Below are 21,040 nucleotides of genomic sequence, written 5' to 3'. Positions count from 1 at the left end.
GGATAACAAATCCCTCAGAAGGCACACTCAGTTAAATTATTGCTATCAGCACCGAGATGTTAATTTTTGAAAAGGCAAGAGTATACCAGTATCAAGTGGTTCATTTTTGCAATGGAAAAGAGTAAAACAACTGTTAAATACCAAAGCCCTTATTCTCCTGTGTGTGCTAACCTAGCCCTTCAAGGAAATTGTCGGCACATGTGTGTCACTAATCAGACCCATTCTCATTACAGTACAGCTGTTTTAGTGCCTTTCCATAACCCTCATGGATCTCTCCCCTGCACTGACTCAATACAGTGATTTTAAATGAATACAGCTCATGTATTAGGGGTCTGGTGGTAAGTCCTGTGAGAGGAAAGGAGGTCACAGTCAGAGCAGGGCTGCTTGCTGGCTATTTAGGGATGGTGGGACCTCTGTCAAAGATCTTGAGTCTGTTTTAACCAACACCATCAGCAGACAAAGGGCCACCCCTAGGACCAGGAGGGCAGGTAGGTAGGTTAAAGCAACCCTGGTTCATACCAGACAGCTGTTGTGCTGAATTCAGACATCTGGAACAGGAACTAAGACAAACTGTGTGATGTTGTTGAGTGGAGGCATTGGAATATCTGGCCCCAGATACTTAAATTACAGCAACTGGTGTAAAACATTCTGTGTTGGGTCAATGGTGACAGATGATTTCAGTTAGGTCCAGAGCTAACTGGTATCTATTCCAGCTGATGCTTGCACATGTTAAGTGCTGGGCACCTTCAGTGCACCGTATGCTGATGTTAAATTAGACTAAAAGGGGGGTTCTGTTAGCAGTCTGGCCATTGACTTTAATGAAATAGCTAATTTGATCATTTTAATTATGAGTTGAGGCAAAGCAAGAGCATAAGTGTTAAAATATCATTTCATGCCAGTAGAAAGAAAAGTTGACATTTACCTAAACCAAGGACTAGATTGCTGAGAATGAAGGAGAGAGATAATGAGCAAATGCAAAGGAAAATAGGAATGAAAAGGTGAGACAATCTGAAAGCTGACAAGACACTAGAATGACGTGACCTGGAGCAAGGGAGGGCTGGAGAAACCTTCAGGTGGGGAGAAGATGAGAAGTTTTGTGAAAAGGTTTCATGTGCTTCTTTAGTTATGGAGGAAGAATCTCAGTGCTGGAAAATGGAGCCTCTATTTCCTGCAGTTCTGAAATAAAGCATTGGTACCACACAGACAACAGTATCTCTGGATTCCCCTCTGAATGGAATTATTTCTGCATTTGTAAAGCTAAATTTGATCAAATTCCCACAGGAAGAGAAGCAGGCACACAGACTGTCTTTTTATTTATTTATTTATTTATTTATTTTTGTGATAAATAAAGCCATACTTTCATTGTGACAGGCTAACAGCTACAACAGGCTACCAACAATGTTAGCTGAAAACAGGTTTCTAAGAGAGAAAGAAAAACAGGATTGCACAATCGCTTCAATACCAGAAGCAGAGCAGAATTACCAAGGCACTGCAATTGCTAACTGTTCTGGCACCAAAGTACCTCCTCCCCTCAGGGTGAGTTCTTTTGCTTTAGCCCTTGATTAGGTGTGTGGACCTCACGGGAATTACCTTAATTCCCAAGGTGAAACTGTGACATAGAAATTCTAACACTGGTCTCACTGAGGGCCTAAATGTTGGCATACAGACTTCACAGGGATGTTAATCACTCACCATTTGGTGTCCATTTAGCACGTGGATGGACATGGGGCTATGGGAAGGCTAGATGTGTTGGAAGGTTGCTGAACTCCTGCTTTATGTACTTTGTGGTAGAGCCAGATGGCCAGATTTTCCTTTTTTTTTTTTTTTTTTTTTTTATCTTTTAAACCATTTTTTCTCTTTATCAAGAAATAAGCCTATGACTTCCAGTGATCTCTGTCAACACCTTTGCCCAAGAGCTGAGAGATGCAAATCACTGCAAGAGCTGGGGCCCAGTGCTGTCATTCCCTAGCCAGGCCTTACATGGGTTTGGAAAAGTTGCTGTTGAACCACATCCTCACCAGGAGAAACTGAATGGAGTCTGACGGGAATACAGAGCTGGACAAAAGTTTCCTGTGAGTAATTTCTCATGAGAACACAATTCCCCCAAATGAAATTCCCTGTTTCTGCTAAATTTAGTAACAATACTGCAAAGAGAGAACACTTGCCTCATATTAAAAATTTTTGTTCTTCTCAATCCAGTAGAGAGAGAAATTCCCTAAGATCTTACAATCTAGAAGATTGTTTGGGTCTTCTATTAAAAGTATATAATATCTGACAATTTCAGTGGTTTATTGTCTGTGTAATTGGATGCAGTGAATGGATTGGGACAAATTCTCAACAGGTGTAAACTGACCTTGACAACTGCATTTTCTTCAGTTTCTGTCAGCTAAAAATTCTGGTATGGCTTTGAGATTATCATGTAGTGGTCTGAAATCTTGTTTGTCTGGGGCTGGCCAGGGGGCAGTTTCAGGGAAATCTAGTCCCCATAGATGGTAGACAGGTACTTGAGGAAGCAGATTTGGCCTCTGTGTCTGCATTGCTTTTGACTGAGGTTTCTGATCTGCACAGGGTTCCTGTGAGCAGCCGGTCAATGCTGTAATTTCTCTAAGATGCAGTTTTCTCTCTGTAAGATGAGGGTAGTAATTTAGCACTGAATTTCTCCTCACTCAAGTGATGCAAGGAGAAATCCATTAATGCAAGGCATTTAGGTAACCAGGTAATGGTGACTATGAGCATCACAAGTACCTGGATACAGTCCTGCAGAGGGATGCACTCATATCTATATGGAGATAAGAGTCATGCTTTTCTATCTGCTCTGGAACTTCATTTGACATTCTGTGTTGAAAAAGCCCAAGACAGGGAAATAAATATCCTAATTGCAGTTCCAGAGAAGAATCATGTGGAAATAAAGAATGGAAAATTGAAAAGTGCTGTTTTAACTTCTGTTGTCATTTGTTCTGCCAAGCTATGTGAAGGTTTTGAAAAATAAAAGTGCTATTTTGTGGCTCCTGCTCTCCCTCTGTAATCTTCCCCTCTCTTTTCTCTAAAGCATCATGACAGCATGTCAGTTAATAGTGATCTTACATAGAATTAAATTCTCCCTCTCTCCTCAGATCCCCCAGACTGAGCTCCAGGTCAGGCCTGGAGCTCCTGTCCTATTCCTTAACCACACAAGTTGTGCTAGGATGGATTTAGTGACATATTCATAATAGATGTTTTGGGCTAAGTCCTAAATGTCTTTTCATTCATTCTAAGTCTCTGCTCATGCTCCCAGTAAAACCAGTCACTTCCACCAAAACCAGACTTTGATTTAGCAGACCTCAAGACACACAGAGAACCCAATCATCTGCCCTGAGTAAGGTTAAAAGGTACTTCTTCCCCTTTGAGAAGAAACTGAGACCCAGAGGAGTTCAGAGAGTTCCACCATGATATACCTTCACCTCATACAGAGCCAGGAACACAGACCTCTGATGGCATCCCATGAAGGTCATCCAGAGCGTTTGCCTCATGTCATGGCTAAAGCAATTTTTCCCGAGGACTTACATGAGCTGGTGGCCTCAGGGGTCAGCAGGTAAACTGAATCCAGGAAAGTGAGAAGCATGGGAAAAGGCATGGAGTCCGGAGAGGAAGAGCAAGATAAACAGAGTACGAGGGCCAGAGTAACTGCGAGGTGGGAGTAGAAGTTGAGCGATGGCGGAGGATGTGATAACAGATGAGGCTGCTATAAGAAGCCTCAACTATTAGTAGTATATCAGTCTTCTGTTTTACTTAGCAGTGTGCTGGAAAGTGTGATGAATTCAATCTCGTGTAGCTTGTGGAGAGGCAGTGCTACGCACATTTGAAATGCAGAAGATGCCACGATCTGGAGAGGGTCTCAGCCCCTTTTTATATCCTGCACACCTGACATTTACTGCAGCAGGAAGGGCAGTGCGGTTTATTTCACAACGTTTATGTGAAAAACATTCAATCATATGCCCTGCTGTTCATACAGTTGCTAAGAGGATGAGATTGATAGTAAGTGGTCTTGTGAAGCTATCAAGCAGCTTCATATTCAGAGCTCAGATTTCTGCCTTTTCAGTTCTGCTCAAAAAGGGCCTTTTCAAGACTTTCTAATCTGCCCAATGGGTCTTTTCAATCTGCCAGAAATTATTAATCCTTGTCAAGACATCATCAAAAAGTCCCAAACCCCTTCTTCCCCAACTCCTTTTCCTGACTCAGCAGGCCAGAAACATCATCATCTGCCATTTTCTCATCGACTTTAGACCCACAACTCTTGCCTGTTATTTAATGTGACTTTAGAGCAGGTTCAGTGAGGAAGAGCCCAGCAGTGCCCCGAGCACACACACTGTAGAACCAGGGCCAGCACCAGTCACGCTACTTGGCCAGCACCAACCACAAGTTTTCGCTGGCCAAGTGACACTGCCTGGGGGTATGAGGAGGTGTGAACCATGACTGCCTAGCTAAGCTGGCACCAAGTCCTAAAAGCAGTGTGGTTACACAGCAAAAGCTGCGTGCTGCAGTCAGACAGCTTCCTTTGCTGGTGGGGAAAAGCTACTAAGCTTATGCAAAGCCCTGCTTTGCAGGCAGGCGTCTGCAGATACTCTCAAAGATGCTTTTCCACTATAGTTCAGCAGTAGAGAATGCCTGCATCTACTGCAGACATAAAATGAATCTCAGGGTAAGTCTATTTAAACAGCAAGTTTCCCTCCTAAACTGTCTTTTCAGGAGGATGGTCGAACTGGTGGTTTGGGAGGTGTTTTAGGGTTAATGCCCCTCAGCTATCAGCACACAGAAGGATTCTCCAGCTACGCTCAGGGAGACTTGGATCCAAAAACTGAGGAGCTGGTGGAGTTCTGGCCCTTTTTTTTTTCTCCTCTCACATATCAGCCTGACACGCAAACACAGTCAAAAGTCTCTGCAGTGTTATGCACATTCAAGAAAAAAGCCTTGGTAAGAGATGTGCTCAGAAACCATCAAGGCACACAGTTCAGGAAACACAGTTCAGGTCTGAGAGCCCACTTTATTATGCCAGTACAGTGATAACTTCACTGGATGTAATGTGCCTTTCCCAAGAATCCCCTAGGTTTTGAACATTGCGTGACAGACTATCTGTCCCCTCGGGGAAACTAAAATGTGGGTGCTATATGTTCCCCCCTCTACTTTGTTGCCTTCAACAAAAAATGCCAAGAGGATTCATCCAGAGTCTCCAGACAGCTGGAAAAGCTGCAAACACAGCTGAAGTGGACACTGATAAACATTTTCTGCAGCTCTGACTGCAATTTTTTCTGCCCAGTGCCAAATGACTGATTGCATCATCTCCCTCCTAACCCTACATCCTCAGCATCTAATTTCTCTCCCTTCCTCAGTCTCCTATGCCTTCTTTCCAGTCTGCTTTTTCCCCAGTCTAGGGTAGATTCCCTGCATGAAAACCTTAACTGTCATACTCTTCCCTCTCTTTGTGCATTCTGCTCCTACCACTGATCTTTTCTGTCTTGTACATGTATATTGTGAGCCATCAGTGGCAGCCGTCCCCATTCTTGGTTGGTCCTTCCAGATGGCTTTACTGAGCCTGGCTGGAAGTCAAGCATCTCTAAACCTACTAGTAAGTACAGTTTTTCAAATCCTACCTCAGTGAATTAAATATATTGCACAGAATCACGGAATGAGCAAGGTTGGAAGGGACAACAGTGGGCCATTTGATCCAATATCCCTGCTCAAGCAGGGAGCACAAGGCACAGGATTGTGTCCAGATGGTTCTCAGGTATCTCCAGTGAGGGAGACTCCACAACGCCTGGGAAACCTGTTCCAATGCTGGGTCACCCACACAGTAAAGAAGTTCTTCCTCATATTCAGGTGGAACTTCCTGCGCATCAGTTTCTGGCCATTGCCTCTTGTCCTATTGCTGGGCACCAGAAAGCAAAGCCTGGCTCCATCCTCAGACACCCTCCTTGCAGATTCTGATAGCCATTGCCCCTCTCAGTCTTCTCTTCTTGAGGCTGAACAGGCTGAACTCCCTCAGCCTTTCCTCCTAAGAGAGATGCTCCAGTCCCTTAATCATCCTCATAGCCCACGTCTCTCTTGCACCAAGGAGCCCAGAACTGGACACAGCACTCCAGGTGTGGCCTCCCTGGGGCTGAGTGGAGGGGCAGGATCATCTCCCTTGACCTTCTGGCATTGATCTTCCTAATGCACCCCAAGATCCCTTTGGCCTTTGTGGCATAAGGCCACACCACTGGTCATGGACAGCTTGTTGTCACCAGGACCTCCAGGTCCTTCTCCACAGAGCTGTTTTCCAGCAGGTCAGCCCCCAGCCTGCCTCAGGGCATGGGATTGTTCCTCCCCAGATGCAGGACCCTGCTGAACTTCAGTTTGTCTCTGCCCTTCCCTCCCTCCTGTCAAGGTGCTGAAGGGCTGCACAGCCCTCTGGGGTATCAACCACTCTTCCCAGCTTTGTGTCATCAGCAAACTTGCTGATGAAGCATCTGCCCCTTCGTCCAAGTCATTTATGAATAAGTTAAGCAATACTGGGGTATTGAATCTTGGGGGTAATTTGGATTGTTGACTAAAGCCACAGATCTCAGGGAGATGAAATGTGACACCATGCAGGTGTAAAGGCAGCAGAACCATGACAGTGTGTATCAGGGTGAGTTTGAAAGGATGCCGAGATTGAAAACCAAGACACCATTGAAAACTCAACAATAAACCCAATATTTATTACAAAAGTGGCCAAGTGAACAGGAACCCAAGAGAAAGAGAACAATAAGAGAATACGACACCCTACTGACTCAGGTGTCATAAGTGAAGTTACCTTACCCACTCCCAATATCAGAGAATCCTCCACAGCAGCTGTGTCTTTTGGAGGGGTGATGGCTCACACATGCAGGCATCCCTGCTATAGACAAGTGGTCCTTTGTGTGAAGCAAAAAAACCCCACCCAGAAAACCCAGCTGACTGCTTTTATACCATTAACTGATTGTGTCTGTCCAGGCAGGTGTGGCCAGTACTGCCCAGATAGAGGTTCTCGGTCTGCCCCCTCAGTTGTGTAAGTGTACCCCTTCAGTACACGAGAGAGTACTCTGGAACTCCCCTATTGCATGTGCTGTTCAACTTAAGGGGTCTTATCTGTTTGGGTCTGGGGGCTTTACTTCATCTTCTCCTCTTCAGTTTCTCCTTCAAATATCTTCTACAGACAATGAGCCAATCACAGAACACCAATTAAAACAGTTTATACAAGAAACTCTCTCTCCAAGGACAAGGTTCCCATTTATCAGTGAACTCGGCAGGCAAGGAAAAAAACTTTCGCAGGTGGCTGGCCCAAACATAGACCAAAAAATATCAACATTCCCCCATACACAGTTCTAAGTTGTCATCTTTGGTGGCCAAGAGAGACAAACCCAAAGAAATTCTCTCTGTGTTGTGAGTGACCACAAGGAAGAAATGTTATCCCAAAGCACTGCTGTATGATAGTCAGGATATAGCAACCTGCATTTGGTTCATGCTCTGCCACTAATTAATTTGTTGGGCTTGTAACCACATAGCAATGCTGTGCTTTAGAGCAACCATCTGCAAACTGAGTGCAGTACTTACTGAGTCACAGGCATGTCGTGAGCCTTCATCAATCAACTGTGGTTTTAAAAGGAATCTCAACTCCTGGCCCAAAAGTGTAAATCATCATAATTTATACCCTTGTTTGAATTTTTTTTTATACAAGACTGTTTTTCTATTCTTTTCTCATAACAAATGTAGACTAGGTCAATTCTCAGTGTGTTACTCCTGATTTAAATGCGTATGAGAGAGTTGAGAATCAAATCTCTCATCTTCAGATAGTGGAAGGCTCTTAATACTGTAGCCATTACACTCACCCTTGAAAATGGAAGCTGTTTAAGGGCTTTGTTTGACTTCAACAGTAGGAAAATGTGTACCTCACTTTGCTCAGCATCAATCCCTTTTAAAGCATATTGTGTGTTTACAAGCTGTCTTGAGCACTGAAATTGATTTTAGAGCTGGGCAGTTATTAAAGGTTCACTTTCCTTCCCTCCTCCAGTTTTGAACTAAGTGATAATATGAGGTGGTTGGAAATTCTCTCCATGAGCTGCTACTGCCTTTGCCCTGACTCTGAGTTTCTCTGGAAAGGTTTTCACTGCAGTATATGTCTTGCTTGATCTCCACAAGTAAAACTGTAATCTTCCTTTCAAAGAAACAGTTTAGTTTTGTGTATATATGCAGGTTGGAATTTATTTTGGAAAATATCTGTAAGAGACTCTGGCACAGCTAAATGTAATTGAATTAGCAGAGCTTTAAGCTTGTGCTGTGGTCTTACCTCAGTTTCAACACAGTTACATACAGTAATAACAATATTTATCATCAATTTTTTAATTACCAGTCAGTCCAACCACTGCCTGAATTTGGTGAGATAAAGCTGGACACTTCCAGCATGTTTGTGGAGAGGAGAGAGGAAGCTTTTCTTCCACTTGCTCTACAACAGATTGGCTTGCTTAGCCCTAGGGTGTTTTAGATAGAGTTCCAAGTTGCACCCACAATAAGAGTATTCAGGGATTACTTGGAGTATTCAGGCCATGGGGCACCGAGGCAGGTTTGCAAGAGATGCAAGTGGAGGCAGTGGGGACAGCCCACAATTGCCCATCTTTGTTTGTGAAAGACCTAAGCTAATGTTGCAGCTGAATCCCCCACCTGCCACAGGCTTTCTCTGCAGCTTTGGTGAATCTCTCTGCTCCCTACCTGAAAAATGGCATCTGCAGGAGTGTTACCATTACTGAGAGGTGGTCAGGTCAAAAATTATGGGAATAGAGGACAGAAAAAAATATGTTAGAACAAAATTCACTCTGAAAATTACAGAGGTATCTGAAGGGTGAGTGTATTCATGTGTCCTCAAACAGGAAAAAAAATACAGGGAGGTGTGAAAGACCCACTCATTCTCTTCCAAATAAAAAGGATGAGTATACATCAAGCATATATTCAGAAGAGATAAAAGCCTTTGGAGAGAGCCTTCAGCTCAAGCAATCAACACAGAGAAATAAGGTAAAACTGTACATTTCATTCACATTTTATTTACCTTTTATTCAGCCTTATTCTAAATATTCTGAACAAGTTTTTTTTCTGGAGAGGGCAGGACAATGCCACAGCAAATATTCATTTTGCCTTTACAGTGGCAGTCCATTAGTAACAGTTGTAGCTTATTGCACTAGCCAGGACCCCCTCCTTGCCTAGCAATTAGTTTCCTTCTTCAGTGGTGTTTTTAATGAAATGCACATTTCCACCAATTCATTCAGAAATTGTTGCATCAAAATACAGTACCCAGTGCTGCTGGAAGATGTTTCTCCCAGAGCTCTGCATCTTTGCAGCTTTGGTGGTGATGGTGATGGTGGTGAAAGCTGTACTTGCAACAGGGATCTTCCTTTCTACTTTTCCAGGGTTCTCCTCAAAGACTTATTCTTATTCAGGGGCAGTGTGCATTAAATATTATATTGAGGCATCAGCTGCAGTAAATGCAAAAGTGGCAGTCACATTGTGAGCATTTGGTAATCTACAAATAGACCTGGAAGTCACATTGGCTCAGGAAACTTAGATGGAGTCAATTCAGCAAAAAATGCATCAATAACCAACACCTTTGCTGTATCAATTCTGCCGAGGCAGCTCGTTCCTCTATAGTATGCCTACAAGACATGCATACATTACTGCCAGTGACTGATGCCGTCCCTGTAGCTGCTCATGTTTAATGAAAGCTTTGTGCCTATATATAAATTCTGTGTTTGAGTGAAATATCTTCCAAATCCTTCACAGCAGTTCTGGAAGAGACCTTTGGCTTGTATACCGAGAAGTGAACTCACCCTTTCTGCCACACACAGGCTCTGCGGAATAAAAGTGATACACGAGTATAAAAATAGAACAGAAGAGACTATTTAGGTTGGACCAGATGCTCACAGTCCTGCCACCTAGGTGGATTTAATATTAGTGAATTCTCTGTAAAAAGAAACGAGTGTGGGAAAAATACGAAGCGTAGGTCTGATCCTGTTCTTTTTTCTCCCACGAGTGAAGTTGCTTCACACAAGCACTCTCCCTAAGTCAATGAGACTCTTCGTGCATGTTTTCTGTCACTGCTGATTACTTTCAAGAGGACTGTCATGTTGCAGGCACAGGGGGAATGGAGGCAAGAATTAAAGCACCAGTCCCCTGTTCTACCTGCTTCTGCACAAACACTGCTCGACGAAGGAAACGCTGTTGAATCATTTGAGTCCTGCCTGAGCGTATCCAATAGAGGCTGCAATCCTTTGAACATGAATGGGAAAAAGGTACAAAGAATAAAATGAGAGCTGCACAGGGAAGGTTCCCTCCTCCATCATTTTCCCGAGCTACTGCTCTAAGGACATGGGTTTATTCACCCAGTAACCTGAGCTCAGCTTCCTCTTGCACTCAGTCAAATAAGTCCATGGTCCACAAACACTTCAGTGACTGTGCAAATGCACACAGCTGGCAGAAGGAGAGGACATGAAGAGAGCTTGTGTAGCTAAAAGGGAAGTTTGACTCTTTATAATCCAGTTGCTAACACTTATCATTGTAATCTTTGCATTCTTGATAATAGCCTAATCCAAAGGCCACCAGAGCTGATAGATATGGCTATGACAGGCTTCGAGTCAGGCATTGCATTTTTAACTGAGCCACTTCCTAGTTCTTAAAATTGCAATGTTTACCTCACTGCTGCAGCTGCATTGGGAAGGGCAGACTTCATTCATGGCCAGATCATTAAATGAATGAATTTTGTAGATTTGCACAGAAGAATTTTTATGGGGGACCTTTGGTGATTCTAATCACTGAAATTGCAGTGGTTTTTTTATGTATTGCCAATCTCACTGGGCATTGGAATTGCTACAGGTTTGAAGCCCTCCTTTCATGTAAACAGCATAGCAACAGCTACTTCTTCCATGAATTATCATTTAAAAGAACATCCACTGCAAAATTCAACAGCCATCAGGTGTTGGTACATACCTCCTGTTTCCTAAGGGCATGCAGCCCTGGAGAGCACAATGACTCTTTTACAGCAGCAATTCAAAGAAATCCCCCAAAGGGCCAGAGACACTTTATAGGGCAAAGGTTCCACCTTTGTCTTGCTCACCTGTACACATGGAGCTTCTCACTCTTCTGTAGTAGAGAAGAGGGAGTCAGGTGGAGATGTCACATTATGGCCCTGCATGGGGAACAGTAGCTAAAAATGTGGTTACCTTCTTGAACTTCAAAGTCTTTACCAAGCCATGATGGCATGGAGAAATTGCACTGTGTGTTCTCTCTTCAAGGGCCTGGGGACCACTGAAGGAAGCCTGATCTAAACAGATAAAGGTTCTGCTCCCACTGAACCACTTCTTTGGGGAGGATGACAATTTTTCATAGAATCAGAGAATGATTTGGGTTGAAAGGGGACCTTAAAGATCATCTCGTTCCAATGTCCCTGGCATAGGCAGGAACATCTTCAACCAGACCAGGTTGCTCACAGCCCCATCCAATCTGGATTTGGCTTGAATTTTTGCTGAGGATGCAAAAAAAATTTAGCTGGGTTCAGGAAGAGAGAGGAAAAATGCTTGGGAGAAAGATCCATCATGGGTCACCAAATAGAGCAACTTCCTGAGACCTCAGAAAATCACGATTTAAAATAGTTTGAGATTGGGAGAATAGTTAAGGAATGGAAAAGAATCACACATACTTGTTCTGTTTGCATTTCTCCCTTGTGTCTTGTAACACTTCTGCGGACAAAGGACTTTAGCGGTCAATAAACCTCATCCTGAAACAGAGCTGCTGTTCTGGTCATCTTTGTGCCACCATTTCCAGAGAAATAAAACCGATCCTTAATAACCCATGTAGAAGCACAAACAGGTTATCTCTTCTTCTTTCTAGTTTTGATCATATTTTTTAGTTATTTTTTTCTGGTTTGGAGGGCTTTTTTCCTTTTCTGGTTTGTTATAACTCCTGTGGTTCATCTGGAAGATGGCTCCTTTCTTGCACAGAGAGAGACATTAGATCTCTCAAGGAGAATCACTGACAGGTACACAGGAGGGACTGCAGAGGTCCGTCCACAGAAGCAACTCAGAGTGCAGCTGCCTTTCTTTTAGCTCTTGCCTTCATTGCAGAGTGAACTCAAGGTGAGACAGGAGAGCTGCTGTGACACAACAGCACCCACACAATCTTACCTTAAACGTGGGAGATTTCAAATTCCCCCTGACTTTTTGTGGAGAGAGTAGGTGCAACGTTGGGTTAGCACGGCTGTCAGAAGCCAGGGCACCCACTGCATACCTATCTTCCAGGCTGCGCTTTCTCCCTCAAGCCAGACTAAACTGAAAGGAGCTAAGTTATGTGTTGGTACTTTGAGTTAACTTTCCTTTAGGTGACTAAACATGGTTTGTTGGTAGCTCCACCTATAACAGAACAAAAGACTTTTTTTTTTTTTTTTAATCTTATGGAGAAAACATTTGTCCAGGAATTTTTAATCACTTCTATCTATATTAAAGAGAGAAAAGCTCTTCACTTACCACTTACCCCTCCAGTGCTTTCCTGCCAGCTTTACAAAGATATATTTTATATTTTCTGGATTCTTCATCTCTACAGTTCCCTTTTCTTTCAGTCATGGCATATACCCCAGGTCCAAATCCTGCACTCAGGCTGAAAATGAACTTTCTGTTCCTGGATGTGTGTGTGTCTCTGCCTCTCACTTGGCTGATGCCAGCTCAGACTGGCACTTCAGCAGAGTCTATGATCTGAGCCATAGATCATCCTGCCCAACATCAGTCCTTCTCCCTGGTGCTTGCCTGACATCTCTGTCATGGACTGAAGGGCACTTCTCTTTGGAAGTTAGTTGCTCTGTGGTTCAAATATATATTTGCTGGTGAGTCTGGATGAGCAAAGACTCAGAATCCTCAGAGTAAATCCTCAGAGTGGTGGATGCTTTCTTGGCGATGGGGTCAGCAAAAAAAGAAGAAAATCTCAGGCTCTCATGGATGCCAGTAGACGTTTAAAAAAATAACTGTTACTTTTCTCTAAGCAATGTCAAAACCATTATGAGTACACGGAATGGCAAATATTTCCTGTTCCACAACCCCAGCAAAATGTTATTATTCAGATATTTCTCCAGAAAGCAATACACCATTCAGCAGATTGTCACTGTCACCTGATCAGAGGAAGGCTGTAAGCTCATGGCTGTGCCTGTTCCACCCCGACTGTCACACTACTCCATGCCCTAAATCCCATGGAGACCTCATCCCTTCCCAGCTGTGCACAGGCCCCACTTTGACCCCACACTAACCATCCCTTTCCAGCTAAAGGTTAATTACTCCCGGGGACATTTCCATCCAGGCTGTTGCCTGCAGGTTGCAGTCCCTGAGTGCTATTTTTAGACCATCTCCTTCCTTGCTATTGATCCCAGTCACCCTCTGTTAATTAGATACACACAACACACACAGCATTTGCAACTCATTTATCAATTCTGTTCAGCACCTCCCTCCCCTGAGATGTAATTTGGAGCCCTCCTTGAATCATGCTATTGATCTTTCCCAGCAACTTTGCTATAGGATTCTCTGTGTTGCAAACTATTTATAGATTCCTCTTCTCCTGCTCTCCCTTGGGGAATCAGAAATGGGCAATGGTAATCAGACTTCTATTTTTAAGGAGTTGATCAAAACCAGATATTTCCTCTTTTCTCCTCCTTTCCCCTCCTTCCCCCTATTGCTTCTTTCAGCAGGTGAGACCTTGTTGCTGCATGTGGTGCTGTAACAATTCTGGTAACGTTCAGGTGACGTGATGCAGATTTTGACCTGAGTGAACTCTTGTTTGCTGAACTGATGAAATGAATTCTTCCTTCTCCCTGCATCAGGAGTTTCAGAAAGGGTTTTGTGACCAGTTTTGTCTGCTTAGCTTGGGGTGCACCTTTCAAAGGGCTTTGTTCTTGGAGACTGACTTCTGATCTGATCCATCTGCCCCCTCATATTTCAGGAAGTGTATCCAAAGACCTTAGACAGTGTCTAGCCAGGAGTGAGACAGTTGCTTTTAGAGATGGAAGGTTAGAGTAATTAGCCCCGGGGGTCTAGGATTTGAGAAAGACCTAAAACAGGGGAATGTCACCTGAGGCTCAGAGAAGTCAGGACCAGCTCAGTCCTCACTGAGTAAGGCTGAAAATCCCAGCCCTAACTGAGGAGGATGCCTACAGTTCCCCGGGGGCAAAGTGACACCAGGAGGGGCAGCCTTGTCTCAGAGGACATAAAAGCAGCCTTAAGCTCCTGTGGTAACACCTGATGCTGGAAACCTGATAGTCAAGGGAGAGACAGGACGCTGACTAGAGCGCCTGAGGGATTGCATCCTCCCAGGGTGGTGGCTCAGGATCTGTGGGGCAGGGGGTGCACTCTGGGAGACTGGGCTGCCTCCTTGAGCCATCAAGAACATTTTGCTGTGTGTATTTGTGCTATATGTAAATGATCACGGAACCACACAATGGTTTGGGTTGAAAAGAACCTTAAAGATCATTCAGTTCCACCCCTAAGCCATGTGTCTATGCGTACTCCTGTGCTTGGGGGCCTATGCTGAGGCTGGGGAAGGGGCTGTGTGGTGTGGAGGTGGTGTGTGGAGGGCTGTAGCGTGGGCAGGTTTTGGTGTGTGTGGTGCTGTGTGCATTCGGCTGAGGATCTGGGCAAGCTGTGGTGTGTGTGGCTGTGGGGTGTGGTTGTGGGGTGTGTGGTTGTGGTGTGTGTAGGTCAGTGTGTGCGTGTGGAGGGGCTGCCTGAGTGGAACTGCGGTGTGTGGAGCTCCGTGTGCATGCAGTGTCAGGGCAAGGTGTGGTGAGTGGCTGAGTGTGTGTGACTGTGGGGTGTGATGCCCGGGGTGTGTAGGGCTGTGTGTGTGTGTGTGTATGGTCGGTGGTGCACAATGCTCAGGTGTAGGGTTGTATGGGTGTGTGTAGGGCTGCACGGGTGTGTGTAGGGCTTTATGGGTGTGCATAGGGCTTTATGGGTGTGTGTAGGGCTGTACGGGTGTGTGTAGGGCTGTATAGGTGTGTGCGTGTGGGACATGGTATATGATGCTCGAGGTGGGTAGAGCAGTGCATGTGTGTGTGTGGCCGGTGGTGTGCAATGCTGGGAAAGAGGCGATGGTGTGTGAAGCTCAGGGTGTGGAGCTCTGCGTGTGTGCCTGGCGGCGGTGTGTGGGGCTGTACGTGTCCGTCTGTGGAGGGGCGGTGGTGCGTGGAGCTGCGGTGCGTGAGGCCCCCGGGGAGGCGGGCACAAATCTGTCCCGGTCGCTACCCGCTGCTCGGTTGGAGAGCGGGAGGGGCTCCGGGCTGTCCCTGCGGGAACGGCACGAGCCCGCCCCGCTCCGGGCTGTCCCTGCGGGAACAGGGGCGTGGCCGGGCCCGGGGGAGGCGGGAGGGAGCCAGGGATGCTCCGCGGCCGCTCCCAGCCGGGGCGGCACCTAGGGGGTTAACGCGCTCCCCGCCGCGGGCCGGGGCGGGCTCCGCATCCCGCATCCCGCCTCTCGCGGCGGAGCGGGCACGGGCACACGCACACACTCACACACACACACGCACACGCCCGCACACACACACACACGCTCTCTCACACACACGCGCGCAGGCGATGGCTGCGGGGCGCGGGCTCGCTTCTCCCCGAGATGATGTCAAGAGCCCGGGAGAAGGAGGAGGAGGAGGACGGTTGCTCTTTTTCTTAACGGCTTTGTTCTAAAAACCATCCTAAATAAAGCAGCCCCCGCCCAGAGCGCCGGGGCAGCAGCCGTGAAAGTACCCTTTCATTTTCCCATTCCTTTTTTTTTTTTACCCTCTTCTCCTTTTTTTTTTTTTTTTTTTTTTTTTTTTTTTTTTTTTTTTTTTTTTTTTTTTTTTTTTTTTTTTTTTTTTTTTTTTTTTTTTTTAAATTTTTATTCTCGTCTCCGTCTTTGTGTCCGCCTGGGGCCGAGCTCTCCCCTCCCGCGCTCCCCGGGGGAAGCCGCCAGCGCTTCCCCGCTCCCGCCCGGCATCCCCGCGGCCGGAGCCAGCGCCCTCCGCCGCCGTCCCGCCCCGCCGCTGCCCCGGGGCAGGTGCTCGTTCCGCGGCCGCCGCCGGCGCCTCCCCCGCCCTCCCTCCGGCCGGGGCGGCTCCGCGCCGCTCCTCCCGCCCGCGGGGCGCCGGATCCCGCCGCCAGGGCCACGCCGCCGGCCCGGCGCCCCCGCCTCCCGCCGGAGCGGCGGCGCGGCCCGGCGCGCCCGGGGATGCTGCCCCCGGCCCCGCGCCCGCCGCCTGACACCGCCGCCGCCGCCGCCCTCGCCGCGCCGGACGCCGCTCCGCTGCCCACGCCGCGGCCACCTGCAGCAGCAGCAGTAGCAGCAGCAAAAGAAGAAGCAGCAAAAGCAGTAGCAGCAGCAGCAGCCTCCCGGCTCCCCGCCGCCCGCCGCGCACCGCGGCGGAAAGAATAGAGAGCGCCCAGCCCGTCCCGACCCGCCCGCCCGGCGCTCCCGCAGGCAGCCGGGGGCCGGGGCGGGTCGGGTCCCCGACGGTCGGAGCCCGGCGCCCGCCGCCCCTCGCCCCGCTCCTCCTCCGCGGATGGGCGCGCTGCCGCCGCCCGGCCCCCCCCGGCCCCGCCGCTCCGCCTGAAGAAACTTGGGACGGCGGCGGCCTCCGCCTCCCCGCCGCGCCCCGCCCGGGCTGCGGGCGACCCTTCCCCGCGCCGCCGCCACAACTTCGCGGGGGGACCCGCCCGCCGCAGGACTCCGTGCCGGGGCCGCCGGCCCCTCGGCGGGGACCCCCTGCCCCTGGCCTCGGTGCTGGGGAGGAGCGGGGGTGCCCTGGATGGCCCTGCGCACTGGGACGGCTTGGTTTGGGCAGGTCCTGCGCAGAGTTTCCCGGCTTCAGGGCACCTGGTCCCGGCGCTCCAGCAGCCTCCTGTGCCTCTCTTCCTCGCAGGAGTCCGAGCAGGCGGGCGGAGAGCGGCCGCCGCCGCAGCACAAGCTGCCCCGGAGCAGCGGCAGTGGCGGCGGCGGGCGCCGCCAGCCCCCCCGGCGGCTGCTCCCCTGCTGTGGCTGCTGCGGCCTGTCGGATCCCCGGGCGGCCAGGGGGGGACATGGTCCCCTCACTCGCCCCTTGCTGGCGGCCATGAAGAGGCAGAACGTGCGGACCCTGTCCCTCATCATCTGCACGTTCACCTACCTGCTGGTCGGGGCTGCCGTCTTTGATGCCCTGGAGTCCGACAACGAGATGCGAGAGGAGGAGAAACTCAAAGCCGAGGAGATCCGGCTCAAAGGAAAGTACAACATCACCAGCGAGGACTACCGGCAGCTGGAGTTGGTGATCATGCAGTCCGAGCCGCACCGAGCCGGAGTCCAGTGGAAATTCGCCGGCTCCTTCTACTTTGCCATCACGGTCATCACGACCATCGGTGAGTGTCGCCTCTCGGGGAGGCCCTGTGGGGCCACGGCCGGGGTTGGGGCAAATGCTCCCCGGGTTGGGAGAAAGGGAGAGGGGCAGGGAGGCTGTGACATGCAAGGGTGCTGGTGCTGGAGATGAATTTCTTGCTCCCCTCCTCTGTTATGTAATTCATTGCTCTTCTTGGGCACTTGTTGGACTTGGCGGTGTCCCACACCTCTTCTCCTGGAGATGGATCCTCCGTCTCCTGGGTGGCACTGGGGAGGAGTGGGGCTGCTCTGGCAAGGGGAATTGGCAGTGGCCAGGTGGCTACCATGGAGGTCTGGCTTGGGGGGCAAGGAAGAGCAGGGGGAGAGGCAGGGTGACACTCTCCTGGGGTTCCCCTCAGGAAGAAGGCCCTGTTGCCACACTCCTTCTTGCACCTTTGCTTAAGACACATGGGGAAAACTTAGGCAAAAGGCAGCTGGATGAGAATGAAAATGAAGAGGGCATGGGAACTGGATCAGCTGGGAAAGCCCTTGACGTAGCCAAGCATAGCCCCGCTTTTGCAAACTTTGTTTTGGTATTGGCAAGGGCTGTGGTGGCGGTTCCCACAGCTGTGGTCCCGTTGCTGGGCCTTTCCTGGGCATTCCCAATGTGTTCCTGAAGTTTTTATTGCAGCTGGAGTGTCTGATGTGTCAACAGGTCACAGCCTGTATCTACCCTTTGTGGGCACATGATGTGAAAGGCAAAATGTTGCCTGCTGTCACATCCATGCTGCCCAGTTCTCAGATGTGCCATTTCCCAGGACGGTCAAGGGACAGTCAGTGGACACAGCCACGGGCTGTCATTTTGTACTTCCCTGCTTCCCACAGCTAAAGCTGAGCATTTCACACAAAGTTTGCTTCCCTGCCATGAAAATAAACACCGCGATGACTAGAGGCTGCAGAGTGCACACAGAACTGTGCTACAACTCCAGCTTTGGCTACATGAGAAGGTTTTCTTCCCTGATTTTGTATTCTCTAAGGTGGATTTACTGAGACTGTTTGTAACTTTTCTTCTCCCAGAATTTCTAGATGTTCCCCTCTAACAACTGGGGAGATCTGAAAAGACCCTTCTAGCTCAGGGGCTGTTTAGCAGTGCATTGTTCAGAACAGGACATGAAAGTAGCTCTTATTAATACAGAAGGACTCAGTCTTTTTACCATTTTGGGCTTGTTACAAGAAATTTTTACACTGCCACCTGAACATACTCAGTTTTCTGCAGAACGTGCTGTCCACTGCCCTTTGAGAAGTATCTACTTATGTCTGTATTTGTATTATACCTGGAGCAATAAAATAATTTCCTTTGAAAGACCATTTGACGGTTTAAAGCCTATTTACCCTTACAAAGATATGATTTTTTAAGGGATAATTTCCTCTTCTTTTCTGCTATTAGATATATTAATATAAATAGCAAATGTTAGTAGGTTATGGAATATAAAGTAGAATGGAACTTTGGCTGATGATTTGTATTTCCCGCTGTTCATTACAATGTCAGAACTCTCTTTCCTTCTTTGACCACTGGGTCTCTCATCCTCGACCTGTCTCTTATCACTTATTTCTGCAAAGTGAATACTGGACTGTCGTACCCCTCTGGATTACAGCAAGGCTTCCATGCACACGCCTGTGTACTCATGGTGCCCTGTACTCCTGCCTAAAAGTGGCTGCAACACTTGCTGCATTTGGAAGCTCAGTTGGTGAAAGGTGGAAAGGGCTGTTCGTACAGTAGTTTGCTGTTTTGATCATATTTTACCTGGAAACAAGTACAACTTGCTTGGGAAGCTTTAGCATTCTGTCCTGCAAAGAGCTGGAATTTGTTCAGGAAGCTCGGAGCACCTCAGCTTGCAGAGGATAGCGTGCATTTCTGTAGGCAGAGGCACTTCGGGATGTCAGAATTGTTTAAATCTAAAAATGTGTATAGCAACAGGGAACCACTGGGAGGAAGAGTAACAATAAGGAATGGTGCAGAAAGACAGACATTCTGTAACGATTGTTCATTTGGGAAGCTTTGCTCCTGGAGGATATCTGATCCGTCTTTTAAAAGTTTATTAATAGTTGCTATCTGCATCCTGCCAAATGCACTGCTATTTTTTGTACCGTCTCTTCTGTACTAAAGTGCCTTCATGATGGTATCTGATCTATTGGTAGTCTGTAAAAGTGAGCATGGAGAATTTTTCTTTAACTTCTTATTCTCTTAAAATAATTTGGCTCGCAGAGGGGAAAAAATTACTTCTTTTGTTTAAGTTCTCAGGAAAATAAGAGTTCTTATCTGTGTTTCTTGCACCGGGAAGTGATTTTAAATGTCCGTGTTAATCGTTAGTGAAGATTGTTTTTTTCAAAAAATCTATGTGTATGCTCTTACATACATGTCCTTCTCCCTCTAAAACCTTCCAGACAGACTTCCAGAAGCACATGCAGTGCGATATGGATTGGTGAACATGCTGTAGTCAGTAGGTACTCCTGCAAAAGTGTGTCTAACTAACGGGCTGATTTTTAAAACTGAACGAACAAAGACCTTGCCTTCCCTAATCTGGACATTTACCTCTATCTCCACAAAACTTCCCTTCTGAGAAAACAGTGAAAGGAGTCAGCGGACCACAAAGTCGAGCAGCATGCATATGGTTGCAGACTAATTTATGTCTAACTTAATTGCACTCCGTGATACTGCCGTGCTAGCAACATGTCCGAAGCAATTACCTCGTTGCTGCGCTGATTTCAACTACTGTAGCTCTAATTTAATCAAAGGCGTTTATGGCTGGCCGTGGCCCATCAGCCCACTGCCCTGGTAGCCGGGAAGAGGCCGGTGCTTCTCGGCAGGTGCCGGGGCAGCGGCGCTGCGGGGTGGCCGCGGGCGGGGCGGGGCGGGCGCCGCTGCCCAAGGGACACGTCCGACAGTGTCCCCAGAACCTGGTGCTGAAGGGACAGGACTCTCTTCACCCCTGGGGCGTGGCGGGGGTGAAGGGACAGCTCTGGCAGTGTCCCCGAGAGCTGGTGCTGAAGGAACGGGTCCCACAGTGTCCCCGGAGGTGGGTGCTGAAGGGACAACTCTGGCAGTGTCCCCGGACCGTGGTGCTAAAGGGAGAGCTCCGGCAGTGCTCCCGGTCCACGGTGCTGAAGGGACAACTCCGGTGAAGTCCCCAGTCCGTGGTGCTGAAGGGGTAGATCCTACAGTGTGCTCAGACCGTGGTGCTGAAGGGACAACTCCAGCAATGTCCGCAGTCCGCGGTGCTGAAGCCACAACTTCGTCAGCGCCCTGGGGCTGTGGTGCTGAAGGTTCAGCTCCCCTCCATCGCCGCTGCTCCCCTCATCGGGCAACCTCTGCAGCTTGTTGCTTGCCGTGAAAACACATCATTAAGGACCTGTTTGGAAGGAAGCTTGAAAACCCGAAACCCTCCTGTGTGAGGTGAAGTGCTAAGATTTGGTCAGCTCTCGCATTTCCTCAAATCTATGGCATTTGGCTTTTATTGGAGAGTGCTAGTGGGCTTTTGCTTGTCAAGCTGAGTACTAAACAAAGAAGCAAGGGCTAATCAAGTAAATGGAAACAGTTTGTTTTTCACCTGGGGCACACCATATTTTTCTACTCCACAGTGCAATGTTCTTGTGGTTTTTTTCTCTCTTT

At 48.0% G+C, this 21,040-nt stretch overlaps 1 protein-coding gene across 1 annotated transcript in view; it reads left to right on the top strand.

The window, feature by feature from the left end:
- Positions 1–16,799: 16,799 nt before the first annotated feature.
- KCNK9 (potassium two pore domain channel subfamily K member 9) overlaps positions 16,800–21,040 on the top strand; it is an 87,521-nt gene continuing 83,280 nt past the window's right edge. The window contains exon 1 of the mRNA XM_027892232.1: positions 16,800–17,414. Coding sequence (XP_027748033.1) covers positions 16,829–17,414 — 586 coding nt within the window. The 5' untranslated portion in view covers positions 16,800–16,828. The remainder of the gene's footprint in view (positions 17,415–21,040) is intronic.

The sequence above is a fragment of the Empidonax traillii genome, unplaced genomic scaffold, assembly GCF_003031625.1.
Source record: "Empidonax traillii isolate 1590-97213 ecotype Southwest subspecies unplaced genomic scaffold, ASM303162v1 scaffold342:size1861417, whole genome shotgun sequence".
NCBI lineage: Eukaryota > Metazoa > Chordata > Aves > Passeriformes > Tyrannidae > Empidonax > Empidonax traillii.
This window is presented reverse-complemented; position numbering and strand designations above follow the sequence as displayed.